The sequence below is a fragment of the Alosa sapidissima genome, chromosome 1 (assembly GCF_018492685.1).
Source record: "Alosa sapidissima isolate fAloSap1 chromosome 1, fAloSap1.pri, whole genome shotgun sequence".
NCBI classification, from domain to species: Eukaryota; Metazoa; Chordata; class Actinopteri; order Clupeiformes; family Clupeidae; genus Alosa; species Alosa sapidissima.
The window spans coordinates 41696635-41710839 of record NC_055957.1 but is presented as its reverse complement, the minus strand read 5'-3'; the positions used below and the strand labels follow the sequence as shown (position 1 = coordinate 41710839).

The window sequence follows — 14205 nt, the reverse complement described above, 5'->3', positions numbered from 1 at the left end:
TCGGTTCCAGATGGATGAGTGGAGCTAGGCGGAGCGAAATTCATCTGGCTAGGGTCAGGTTAGCCCACAGTGCCCAGCCAACCCCAACATTCTAAAGCTGACTGATGTCATTAGAATGTTCATAAAAATCAACTTCTCGTTCCACACATGCCCAGGAGAGTAGGCTAGACTAAAGACTGACATGCCAAACTCGAAAAACTTCATCCAACAAATACAGACTGATGGTGTGCACTGACCCAACTGTTGGTGATTGCTGGCGTTTGTTTTGGGCAGTGTGCAAAGTCACAGGCGTCCTATAGATAGATAGATAGATAGATAGGTAAGTAAAGAGCCATATAAAGGTAGAGTTGCGACAACTCCATTGACGCTAATGTTCCACTTTTTTCCAACAATGGCATCTCATGGAAGCCTCAAATAGTTCCCGGAAGTTAACAATTAATAATAGCAGCAGTGGAGTTACAGCAGTATAGACTGTTATGGCTCTGGGTAGGTAGGTAGGTAGGTAGATAGATAGATAGATAGATAGATAGATAGATAGATAGATAGATAGATGTAGCCTACTCATGCCCAAAGGGAAATTACAAGAAATATATGAACACTTATCACACACACAAGTAAAAAAATAACATTTAGGATATAAAGTCTCTGCAACCTTGCCACTTCTCCTGAAGTCCACTACCATCTCCTTTGTCTGGGCCATTTTTAAGAACAGTAGCACACCATGCAAAGCTGTTCACCTGTTCTATAGTCCCCCCCCATGCCACCCCATCCTTATGTAAGCACCTGTAAAATATGTTTATAGTGGTTATCACTGCACTGTTTAATTTTTGTTACTTGATTACTTAATTTTTGATACAATGATAATGCTTTATGTTTTTGCAATATGTTGATATGGAATTCGGTACAGACCAATCAGATTTGTTTGTTCTCTGTGTTTTTATTTGAATTTTATATCGTCCAATGATAATTTATAAATGTTTAATGCCCGCGAAATGGTGAGCTCTCTGAACATTCGAACGCCTCAGGAGAGGAGCTGATAGGCTGACAATGGCCCCACATTTTTGAGATACCACTACCGGAGGTAGAACTAAACGCAACAATGTTTTTCCTTATCTCTAAGGTCTCCCATATATGAAATGGATTCTTAGCTAAAAATATTTTACTGCTAAGATTGTTAAATTAACAGATATTGTTATACAACCCAAAACCAAAAAGGATCCTTGTTTGAGGTCGCATCTCACTGCCGCTAGCCAACGCTGCATGGGCGCATTCTGTTCTCTGGTGCTGGGCCCACCAGAGAGCCACCAGGCTGCGACTGCGAACGGCTAGCTTTGAGGACGACTGAGCGGTAACCAACACCAGGGTCGGCTGCGAGCTGATTCGCCCATACAGTCTATGGATTCGCCAGGTCGGGACGGTGGATCGTGAGTAACTTGAACCAACACTTACACTGACACACACACACACACGTTCTCGCTTGGATCATCAGCGAGTTTGGAGGGCCGTTCAGCGGTTGCTGTCCTGCCTGCAGCTCAGAGAGCTGCTACCTGTGCACCACCGGGCCCCAACTGCGCGCTTGTTTTGTTTGTTTGTTTTTACCAATGTGTTATTTGTAATATTGATATACCCATACTGTTTTTTTGTACCCTATCATATATCGCTATGATGAAATGGTTTTGTTCCTCTTTACAGCAGGTGTTTTACTATTTTACTTATATCTTTGGTAACTGCATTCCTGTTGCTTCTTGGGAAGCATTTCTAATTATCAATATTGCGACTCTTATATTGCTATATTAATAAATTAATTGTTATTAATATATTACTATATACCTTGGGTGTTGGCAGCTTATTCTCTGCATGGCAAACTGTGTTGTGAGGTAGCCTAGTTCAGGGGTTTTCAAACTTTGTGTGTGTGTGGACCACTATTTGTAATGAAGAATTTTCGCGGACCACCTTAGCCTGGTGAGCCAGACCCACATTAAAATGTAGGGTCTGGGCACTCACCGTTCGCAGTGCTCAGTCCGAGGGGCGGGATAATCAGTTGTCTTTCAAATTCCCTCTGCACGCAATAGGATATTTGTTTTCAAGTAGCAGGGAATAGAGCTGCACAGTCCCGCCCACAGCCAAAACGTGGTTAGGTGCCGGATGTAAGATTCCCATTCATTTGTCCCATTGACGTTTGGAAAAATCCGTATCTAAAGAGTTTTACAGCATGTCTTAGGCTAACCAGCTACGGCATAACTCATAAGCATACAACATATCATTTCGAGTAAAAAAACGAAGAGAAAATCCAAAAAAAGTCAAAGGTACAATAGTGTTAATTTCGTCAGACCAGACGAGAGGAAATATGTTCGTCAACGACCTTTTTTTTCATGACTAAGACGAGACGATGACGAGACGGCAGTAATGTCCTGAAACACTGACTAAGACTATCTTAAGATGAATTATTGTTGACGAAAAAAGACGAGACTAAAATGTTTTGCATGAAATAAGAACTAAGATAAAATCTCTCTTCATTTTCGTCTACAAAATGAGAAGACAAATATCTAGCTGTTACGTTTTCAAAATATTCCGAATGAGTTCATACGCAACAGCTTTCCTGTAGGCTAGTCTACGTGCTGTTGCTGCAACCCTGTGGCTGCAACACGAAACTACATGGAACAAGAACACTGGAGATTTCTGCCAGAGTTACCAACTAACCTAAGCTTTATGCCACAATGCTACATACCCAGAAGTTGAAGCTTCTCTCATACAAATTAACATCCACCAGAATGTCCATACGAAAATGTTCATCATGTAATGTCAACTATTTAACTAGTTAGACTGATGATGCAAAGTTTGCTAGCAAGTAAGCTAATATGGAAAGTTCGCTAGCAAGTTAGCTATGGCTAAGATGGAGAGTCTGTTTGGGGAATGTGTTGTGTTTGGGCGCATATCGCCATCTAGCGAGGCGGAGTAAAACATTAATACTTTGGTCTACGACAGTGTTTCTCAAACTTTTTCAGTTTCAGGACCACTTAACTAACCCTAGCTAAAAAAAAAAAAAGATTAGACCTAGGCCTACTTCAACAGTAGCCTATAATTAGTCTACACTATAGGCCTACTCACTGAACCACCTTGCTTATTGTCTTTGCACTTTGCTTATTGTGTGGATTCATACTGTATGATTTAAACTGGCATATCTTACATAGACAGTGTTGCAGAACTGTTTTTACATACAAGTTGGTTCAATATTGCAAACAACTCATCTATATTATATTTTACCACGTCTGCTCACGGACCACTTGAGATAGCTTGCGGACCACCAGTGATTCCCGGACCACACTTTGAGAAACACTGGTCTACGAATATGACAGTGGTCCAGTCAAATCTTTTACTGTCTATGGTCAAATCCCAGCCGAGCTATAACTGTAGCTCGACTTACCTGTGCATGTAAACATACTGACTGACAAAAAATCAGAATGAGTAATTATAACAGACGAGTAGCCCTGTGGACACACAATATTGTTGGAAAATTGAGATGTGTGAAACACTATTTGACTGAAATGGTAATCAGAAATAATTTGTTATAAAAAAAGACTAAAATGTGTTGACTAAAACTGACTAAGACTAAGATACCTTTAGTTTTCTTATGACTAAAACTAGACTAAAATGACAAGACTTTTAGTCGACTAAAACTTGACTAACAAAAATGATATTTGAATGACTAAATATGACAAAGACTAAAAAGGACATTTCGTCACAAGACTAAGACTAAGACTAAATTAAAAATAGGTGACAAAATTAACACTAAGGTACAAGACTGTGTACATATTTTCATTTCCGAGCGAAGGAACTATTCATCCCATAAACCACCACGCCTCACTGAATAATATATAAGCAATGCACGAACCAGCGCGAAATCATTTCAAAACCGGCGACAGTACGCGAACTCTTTCCTCCAAACAGTGATTTTTATATAGTGAATGTGCCGTTAATAGCAGTTATTTCAGGAGTAATCGTGTAAATAATAGTGTTTTGATATTGAATTTTATATTTATCATCGTGTATTTTATATTGTGTGTGTGAAAGCGGTTAACGTTAACGGCAGTGCTTCATAACGTTAGCTTCTACCTGACTCATCCTATGCTGTCATCACTGCTCAGTCGGGCTGATGCATGGTCTGCTCTTGGACCACCATATTCAGTTTATTAATTTGCCGTGAATTATTACACAAAATGTTCATTAAATGCACGAAGTATTCCTAGGTTAATGATTGATATGAATCATACAGTATGAAGGCTACAGTAGCCTAGCTAATGTTAACTAGCACTGCTAGCAGCATTAACGTTACCAACCTCCCTGCTTAACTCACCACAACTTTGTAGGTCTTGTCCCTCATGCTTACAAAACCCACAAACTGACTCTCGGACACACAACAGTCAATAATGTGACCCGATTTAAAGTGGCTTTCACCCCTTTGGACACTCACTAAAACATAATATTCATACCTGTGTTGCAGCATGTAGGCTAATGTTAGCTGCATTATGTAATGACATACAGAGTCTGTCTCAATTGGTGTACTTATGTGAGTACACTTTTGTGTAGTACACTATGTGCACTGTGTGCTTACTGGCGGAGTGCGCAAATTTTAACAAAATAGTATTGTCTCATATCAAACACTAACTCCGTGCACTTCACGGAAATGACGATCGCAAACATTTTAATATAACTTTATTGGCGTCCTCAATTCGACAGTGACATGGTCATACTGTGTCAAAACATGAACCGTTTATGTTATAACTTGCTTGTACCTCCGTAAAGTCTGTTTTCCACTGCTGCTGCTTCAGCTTTCTCAACCGCGATTACCACGAGTTTGAAAACGCTCCCTCCCCTTCCGCTATTTGGCCAAGATGGCGTCCGTTAAGGGCGAAAAGTGTCCAGCTTTTTGACCGTTATGAGTGCACCATCCGGGAACTTGCAGCGCCCTTCGTGTCGTTGGAATTTTCAGTGTGAACACCCTCATGCACTCAAATTAGGTATTGTAAGTGCAGAAGTACGCGATTTGAGACACAGTCAAAATGTTGGAAATGCTAAAGGTTAGCCTGTCGGCTAGTGCTAGCCTACCTGAAAAGTTTGAGTGTTTAAACTAACATTTACAGTGGTCTATTTGATAGTGTATTGGCCCTGACTAAGTTCGTGTGATGTATAAACCCCAATCCTTGTTGATACAAGTACCAATATTCGTCAAGAAAGATTACATTAAGATTTTCGCCATAGGCAGTAAAAGACTCCGCCATCTTTGTCAATAATTTTCGCTGATAAAGTTTCAAACTATGATCATAACGGCCTTTCCACCAATCAGAGGCATCACTGTGGGATTGTTCAGGATTGTGGGTAATGAAGTACTTCCAAGAGATCGCGATTAAAAGACATTTATTTCAAAACAAGGTTAGTGCCCCTTGAATTTTCGCCCTCTATATGACCATATAGAATCGCTTAGTACAGCCGTAGCTGGTTTTGAGTCTACCATGTGCAGTTAAGTTTTTATGGCTTATACCCGAATTGTCAATGGAGAAATTGCATTGAATTCTTACTTCCGAAAACTCCTGTGGGCGGGACTGTGATGCTCTATACCCTTAATAAAATGTCTATACACAGTCCTACCTGAATTAATCTGCACCTCTTAATAGGCCTACTAGCACTAAAACTAGGCCTATGGGCATCACATCAGTAGGCTAAAGTAAAAGCACCCAATACTGTATGTCTAAAACAAAAATGTTTTTAATACTTCAAAATAGCATTTGATAAATTAACCTTACATTTTTCAGTAGCCATATGTGTGTAGAATTCTCGTCATGAAATAAAAATTCCACTGGAGCTCCAAGCGGTTTTGTACGCAGTCTTACAACACACAGCTCTTCAAGTCACTGTACATAGGTAATTTAAATACACTTATGGGGTGGGTGTTTGCGTTTCTTTAGGAATCCGCCGTCTTGGTTTGTATATAAATTAATATTAATTGACGCATACTCGTAAAAGGGCGATACAACAGGCTTGTTAAAAGAAAGTTTACTGCACACAATGGCTGCCACGTATTTAATTTATTTATTTACTCAAGCGCCCGATGGCATAATCAAGTTCATTTCAACAACGTAGGCTACTGCCTTAACAATATATTATTAAATGTATAACGTTACAGTAAGAACATCATCTGTAGCCTAGAAATCTAGACGCACCCTAGCGGCGGCAAATTAATTTGCTCAGCCTGTACGTCTAGTATCAAACCATAGGGATTTCTATTGGCTGACGCCGTGGACTTCATCCAATCACAGCGCTCTATTTTGTTAGAGAGTCTTAAGGCGGGCTTAACAGGATAACGACAGTCCTGCGACGGTGGACAACAAGGAAGGTGGCTATGGCGAACGAAGAGCGGTTGTTTGAATCGGCGCTGGCGTCAACTTTGGAGGAGTTGGACTTGTGCTTTTCTTTGAAAGTTGAGCAACACAATGCACTTAAGTCATTCCTTTCGAAGAAGGATGTATTTGCCGTTTTGCCGACCGGATACGGATATGGTCGTAGCGCTGGCCTATTGCATGCCTAGGCAGTTTGAAAGACAATTCTCTGCCCGCCCCTTGGATTAAGCGAGGTGAATGGTTCGATTCCAGACTATACATTTCAATGATATAGGATGGCCCGCCAGGCTAGGTATTCTGTGGAAACTTTCAGCCAAAAAGCAGGCCGACATCTATCAGAAAAGTCTTTAAAGCACTTGAAAGTTTGCCTCCTCCACGCGCCTGGCTCACATCCCGATCTTCTTGATTGCTGCTTCAACTTTGTCTTGCGTGTGAAAAAGAGTAACCGACTTCCCCTGTAGGCTCCTATTCAGTCCAACACATACCCCACAAATATTCAGTTCAAGTGCTCAAAAATGTCAGACAGATATGCCAACTTGGCAACCCAGTCTGCATCATTGAATTCGAATGATGCAAATTGATTCAAATGATTCGAATCATTCGGCCAGAAAGGTCGAACTTGGAATCAAGAAGAAACAGTCTCACCTCATCGCGCAACTCGTAAAGCCTTGCAAGCACCTTCCCTCTTGACAGCCACCGGACCTCCGTATGGAGCAACAATTGTCGGTGCTCACTGCCCATCTCGTCGCATAAAACTGAAAACAGTCTTGAATTCAGCGGGCGGGCCTTGATGAAATTTACAGTTTTTACGGCTTCATCCAGAACAGTTTTGAGATCAGGAGGCATTCTTTTGGCTGCGAGAGCCTCTCTGTGGATGCTGCAGTGGATGGATTTCGCTTGCGGAGCAACTGCTTGCACACGTTTAACAAGGCCGCTGTGTTGGCCTACCATGGCTGCAGCCCCGTCTTTGCTTATTCCCACGCATCTTGACCAATCAATCCCATGTTCTGTGATGAAACCGTTCAACATGTCAAAAAGTGCCTCTGCGGTTGTGCGTGTCTGCAAAGGTTTACAAAAGAGAAAGTCCTCCTTTATTTCTCCGTTGTATTCATACCTTACGTAGGCGAGCAAGTTGGCGAGGTTCACTATGTCCGTGGATTCGTCCAGCTGAAGAGCAAAAAATCGACTGGCTTTGATCCGCGATATTAGCTGGTCGTTTACATTGCTGGCCATCTCCTCCTTCTGCGCTGCACAGTGTTGTCTGATAATGGAATCAAGTCCATTTGCTTTCGCGCTTTGTCACCCAGCATGACACCCACAGTCTCTTTAATAGCTGGCAGCACCACCTCCTCCCCGATTGTATGTGGCATCCCTTTTTTAGCTATGATTCGGGACACCCGGTATGAAACTTGCACTGCTTTAGCAGTAGCACCACCTGCAGATGTCGATTCCATCACTTTCTTGCTTGAGCGGTATTCCTGGAGCTTATTTTGGAAAAACTCGACTGGCTTGGACTTAAATTCCCCATGCTTGGTTTCCAGATGCCGGCGAAGATTTGACGGTTTCATGCTCTCGTTAGCCAGTGCCTCATAGCAACAAACGCAAACAGGTAACGGCTCGTCTTCGGGGCCAGAGTAGCTGAATCCCAGTGCTAAGTAGCTTTCATAGTATTTTCTTTTCACCCTCCTTTTCTTTGTACCTTTATGAGGAATCTGGCCCGACTCACTGTCAATCTATTCATTACAACTAAAGTTAACATCTGCCTCTTTTCTCTTCAGAGAACCTGTTGCCATCCACCGATCCATGTTGTGGTTCTTCTAACCAGTTCTGACCGTTAGCGGCACTGCACTTGAACATCACAGCCTAGCGCCACTAGCCTTTTAGTCACACAATAATCACACAATAACTTGACTATTTAATTTAAATTTAAATTTGATATGAATATACATATTCTTAGAATATATGTTAGAATTTCCTGGTAAAATGAAGGTTTAAAAAAAATATTATTTTATATTTTATTTTGCTTTTCCACGGACCACCTGCAGTACCCTCACGGACCACAGTTTGGGAATGACTGGCCTAGTTGGTGTATAGAAATTAATACACCTGCAGATATTAGCTCTACATTCACCATATTACAATACACTATTTAAATTCTGGGGAAATACATCCTGCACTAGCTGAAGGTAAGTGTAGTATTTCCACAGTGGAGGCACCGCACTACTAAATTTGTATTTATAATTATTCATATTCAGATTTACCATTTATACTCCTACTACATAGCTATACAGTTATATCTATGGTATCAGGAATCTCAGCCAACTCACTATTCACCGCTGAGAGTTCAGGATCCTATGTCGCGCCATTATTTAGTGTCATTTAGTGTAACTAAGTTAACCTTTACTGTGCTGAGTGACTAACACTCGTTAAAAAGGGGTTACACTTAACACATACCCCACAAATGCAGTCATCAGAGTATTTCTGCAGCTGACAGAGTTTACAGAGTTGTGCTGGGAGTCTGAGGTGTATGTGAAGAGGAAAGTTGAGAGTACAGTCCCCTATGGTGCTCCTGACTACCTGCTTAGGCATACATCCTCACAAACTGCGGTCTGTCTGTCAGGTCTATGAGCAGGGCCAGACTGGGACAAAAAAATGGGCTCTGGCATAATTGGCCCATGAAGAGGCCCTCCAATCGGTCAGGCACATCCACTAATAGGCTACACAATCCTGGCAGTACCCTTAAAGTGTAATTCCGGAGTATAAACAACAAAAATAAGTTAATTGGTTGAGTTTTGAGCCAAACCATTTATTTGCGTTATCACTGAATGGGCTTAGTGAATGCTAAGGGGATACAAACACGTCAAAAAACAAACGCTATTTCATATCAACAATGCTCAAAATAGGCTAATTACACTTCTGTGGTAGTGTGGTAAGGGTCTCTGGAAGCAAACTGCAGATCTGGCTAAATGTAAGGCATGTTTGTATTCAGCAAGATCTGTGCAGCGCTGCAAGATTGAACGCATCCGCTGATTTGATGTTATCGGACCAGGAAACCAGGACATTTTCTTCTTTCCTAGGTCTTGTTATAACCTCACTGTACACTTTCAAAGTGTACAATACTTTGGTTTGTCTGTTTGCTGTTCAGCTCATTGGCTCTATTAAGGTTTCCCTCAGCCTAGGCCCCATTCGCTTTGAACCCAGTGATGGTCTTCATTTCTAGCCACACATCCCTGTTGTTTTGCTGGAGCTTGCTCTCCAGCTTCATCCTATAGGCCTTGATCTCTCTCTCTCTCTCTCTCTCTCTGTTTTCCTTTTAGCTCCTTCTGCACATTCTTAGGTTAACTGTCTGTTCCTATCTCTGAATGCCCCCTTCTTTCTGTTCAGCAGCTCCTTTACATCAGTGGTTCTTAAACTTTTTGTCTGGGGACCCCCCAAAAAACATGGGCCAAGTCACGCGACCCCCTTCTCTCTAACCGGCGGAATTTGGTTTTGAAATGTTGTGTGATGGGCATTGGAAGCAGAGGCAGAAAATGTCTTCTCTCATAGGTAGGCTATGTCAACATCAAAGGCATTATGTCACTGGCAGCCTTTGACTAAAAACCTTTACAAAAATGTCTTTAATTCAGACTGCAAATCATTTCGCGACCCCTCCAATATTTTTGGAGGGGTCGCGAGTTTTGAGAACCACTGCTTTACATCATTGGTTATCCAGGGCTTGTTATTGGGGAAGACCACCCTGTCCTGGTAGGCACAATGTTATCCACACAGAACTTGATGTACTTAGTTATACAGTCATTCATTCCATGGGGCCCCCAGTTTGAGAACCACTGCTTTACATCATTGGTTATCCAGGGCTTGTTATTGGGGAAGACCACCCTGTCCTGGTAGGCACAATGTTATCCACACAGAACTTGATGTACTTAGTTATACAGTCATTCATTCCATGGGGCTCACAGAGTACATCCCAATAGCCTCAAAACCCCCTAGTGTTTCAGTCAGTCCCGGAGACCACCTCCTAACAGTCTGTGTGGTCACAGACTGTTTCTTAACAACAGAACATCCTTACAGAAACAATAGGGCTTTGCGTCTTCAGTGCAGCAGTCTTAATTAAGCAGGTACAATGGCTACCTGAGGTCTATTTGTAGTGCCAATGCTCAGACTGATTGGTGTTCAGTTTTCTGTGTACGTGTTTTCAGGTATGTGTGCGGGTATTTCCAATTAGCAGATATGTTTTGCAAGAATAGAAGTGTTTTCCCAAGGATGACAAGAGATTTCATTTTTGAACAGTGTCTAATGTAAGAAACAGTCTGTTGTGTTTTGCAATAAGTGTGCTGAATTGAAAGCAAAGTGCGAAACAGAAAATGTGTTTAAGGTACAAGAGGTTTCGGTTTTGAAGCTTTGGACTAAGAATGTTTATTTTTATTGTGTAAACAATCGGCAAAACTGTATCCTATATTGTCTCTGCCTGTATCTGTTTGACTTCCTCAGAAGCAAGGGTATTCTTGTAACCGCAAGGGGGAGCTGTTATAACACATTTAGTACTTACTGTGTTTGGCAAAGAATAAAATTGGTGGATATGCCTTGCTGCAGCCCTTGTGGCATTAAGTTGGGCAAAGTGTAGAAGTTATTCAGTCTTCCCTTAACTGTATAATGATTAATGCTATCCTCACATAAAAATAGAGTTGAAATAATAAACAGTTTACCTTATACTGTGTGGAAATTTGTAATACACTTCTGTTTTTTTCTCACCATCAGAATCAGAATGTTTCACCGTCAATCAACACAGAATGTTTATTTTGTTTTATCTCTGTACAGACAGACAGAAGCTCTGAGTAGGGATCGACCGATATGGTTTTTTCAGGGCCGATACCGATGTCAATTATTACCAAAACAGGAGGCCGATAACCGATTGTCAGACACCAAACAGGACGAGGACCACAAAAGCGTCACGTTCAAAAGTTTATTTAAGGGTTGGGGGTTAAGGGGGTTCCGGGGGGGGGTACAGGAGTTCCAAGAGTCTGCGTGTGTGTGTTCCCCCAGTAGCCGAACAGCGATGGCAGGAGCTGGATGATCCGGGAAGTCCTGGGGGAAGCGCACACACACAACAGCAATTGAAACGAAGCAGCAGTACAGTCAAGGACTAGGCGGTATTCGTAGAAGAGGGACGGAAGGCAGGTCAAGATTACCGGGGCTGGAGAACACAGAAGTAGTCGAGCGGGTCTGGGATCACAGGCAAAGAGTCAGAGGCGTTTTCCAAAACAGGCAGGTAACTGGTGCTGGTTGCAGACGATCTGACAAGTGTGGACTGAAAAGCAAGGCTTTATATACAGGACATGATGAGTGGTGAATGCAGTGCAGCTGGTAGGTTAACGAGGGTGAGGCAGAGCAGAGCAGGAACAGGTGGAGGTCATCAGACTTCAATCAGCACGTGTTACCAGGCAGAGAGAGAGCTCATGACAGAACCCCCCCCCTAAGGGACGGCCCCAGAAGTCCCCAAGAGTGACACCACGTCGGGAGGGCGGAGGGGAGCCGGTGGAGGGCTAGAATTCCTCCGAGCGGTCCGAGTGAACCTCCTCATCCTCGGAGGGAGCTGGAGGGTCGTGGACAGAAGACGGGACAGGTACCGAGACAGGGTCAGGGTCAGGCACAGGACAGGAAGCCGGGCGGGCAGGACGGTTAGGGACCCCTCTGGGGCGGCCCCTACGGATTGCAGGTTGATCAGGATGCAGACGGTGGAAGTCGGCGATGAGTGTCCGGTCCACAATCCGACTGGCTGGCACCCAGGTTCTCTCCTCAGGTCCATAGCCCTCCCAGTCGACGAGATAATGGAGGCCCCTACCTCGCCGTCTGGACCGAAGCAGGCTTCGAACGGTGTACACCAGCCCACCGTCAACGAGGCGAGGAGGAGGAGGAGGAAGCGGCACGGGGACCAGCGGGCTTTCATGCGTCGGCTTGACTTTCGAAACATGGAAAGTAGGGTGCACCCTCATGGAGGTTGGCAACTGGAGCCGGACTGCGGTTGGGCTGATGACCCTCTGGATAGGGAACGGGCCGAGGAATCGAGGTGCCAGTTTACGCGATTCCACCCGCAGTGGGAGATCCTTGGCTGACAGCCACACCTTCTGGCCAACACGGTAGGCGGGTGCCGGCGATCTTCGGCGGTTAGCCCCAGTGGCATAGCTGACAGCTGACTTGAGTAGCGTGGCACGAGCTTGTGACCAGGTACGACGGCAACGGCGGGCATAGGCGAGGGCAGACGGGCAGGACACATCTCCTTCCTGGCTGGGGAACAGGGGGGGCTGGTAGCCATACACACACTGGAAAGGTGACATACCAGTGGCAGAGCAGGAGAGGGAGTTGTGAGCATACTCTATCCACATCAGTTGTTGTGCCCAAGCCTGGGGTTTGCGAGAAACCATGCACCGCAGCGCCTTCTCCAGCTCCTGGTTTGCCCGCTCGGATTGACCATTGGACTGGGGGTGGAACCCAGAGGTGAGACTCACTGTGGCCCCTAGAAGACGGCAGAACTCCTTCCAGAATGTAGAGGTGAATTGCGGGCCTCGGTCAGAGACAACATCCCTGGGCAGCCCGTGTAGACGGAAGACATGATCAAGAACAGCCTGGGCAGTCTCTCTGGCAGATGGCAGTTTAGGGAGGGGAATGAAGTGTGCCATCTTGCTGAACCGGTCAACCACAGTGAGAATGACCGTCATCCCACCTGATGGTGGGAGGCCAGTTACAAAGTCCAAGGAGACGTGGGACCAGGGTCGTGTGGGCACAGGCAAGGGCTGGAGTAAACCAGCGGGGGGCCGAGTGGAGGACTTGTTCTGATTGCAGGTGGGGCAGGCACGGACAAATTCTCGGACATCCCTTCTCAAAGAAGACCACCAGAAGCGCTGGGCAAGGAGATGGCAGGTGCGGGCGGAGCCCGGGTGGCAGGCAAGGCGGGAGTTGTGTCCCCACTGTATGACCCGGGACCTCAAATTCTCTGGGACGAAGAGACGACCGTCTGGGCATGCACTGGGACTGGGATGGTCACGGAGGGCCTCTTGAATTTCCTCCTCGATATCCCAGGTCAGGGCAGCTACGACGCAGGGATCGGGCAGAATTGATGCAGGTTCCTGGGAAGGGGCGTCATCCTTATGAAACTGACGGGAGAGAGCGTCCGGCTTGGTGTTCCGAGAACCTGGGCGGTATGACAGGGTGAAGTTGAATCTGGTGAAAAACAAGGCCCAGCGGGACTGTCTGGGGTTAAGACGTTTGGCATTGCGGATGTATTCGAGGTTTTTGTGATCGGTCCAGACCAGGAACGGAACTGTGGACCCCTCCAGCCAGTGACGCCACTCCTCCAGGGCAAGCTTGACAGCCAACAGCTCACGGTTTCCAACATCATAATTGCGCTCTGCAGGTGAAAGCCGGCGAGAGAAAAATGCACAGGGGTGCAACTTGTTGTCCTCCTCTGCCCGTTGAGAGAGTATGGCCCCGACTCCCACGTCTGAGGCATCCACCTCGACAACGAACTGCCGGTCTGAATCCGGCATCTGGAGAATGGGGGCAGTGGTGAACCGGGCCTTGAGGGTATGAAAGGCTGTGTTGGCCTCTGGGGTCCAGAAAAAGGGGTGTTTGATGCTGGTCAGAGCTGTGAGGGGAGCGGCGACGGAGCTGTAGTTCCGGATGAATTTCCGGTAGAAATTGGCAAAACCGAGGAATTGCTGCAACATCTTCCTATTCCCCGGAACTGGCCAGGAGGTGACTGCCGAGACCTTTGCGGGGTCCATCTGGATATTGCCTTCAGCGACGATGTATCCCA

At 44.9% G+C, this 14205-nt stretch overlaps 1 protein-coding gene across 1 annotated transcript; it reads right to left on the bottom strand.

Annotated features, from left to right (window-relative positions):
* Positions 1-6859: 6859 nt before the first annotated feature.
* LOC121704517 (zinc finger BED domain-containing protein 5-like) lies at positions 6860-9660 on the bottom strand. The gene is given in 4 exon segments (XM_042084832.1): positions 6860-7636; positions 7639-8128; positions 8850-8913; positions 9593-9660. Coding segments are annotated over 4 exon segments (1281 nt in total). The 3' UTR covers positions 6860-6977.
* Between the last annotated feature and the right edge of the window lie 4545 nt (positions 9661-14205).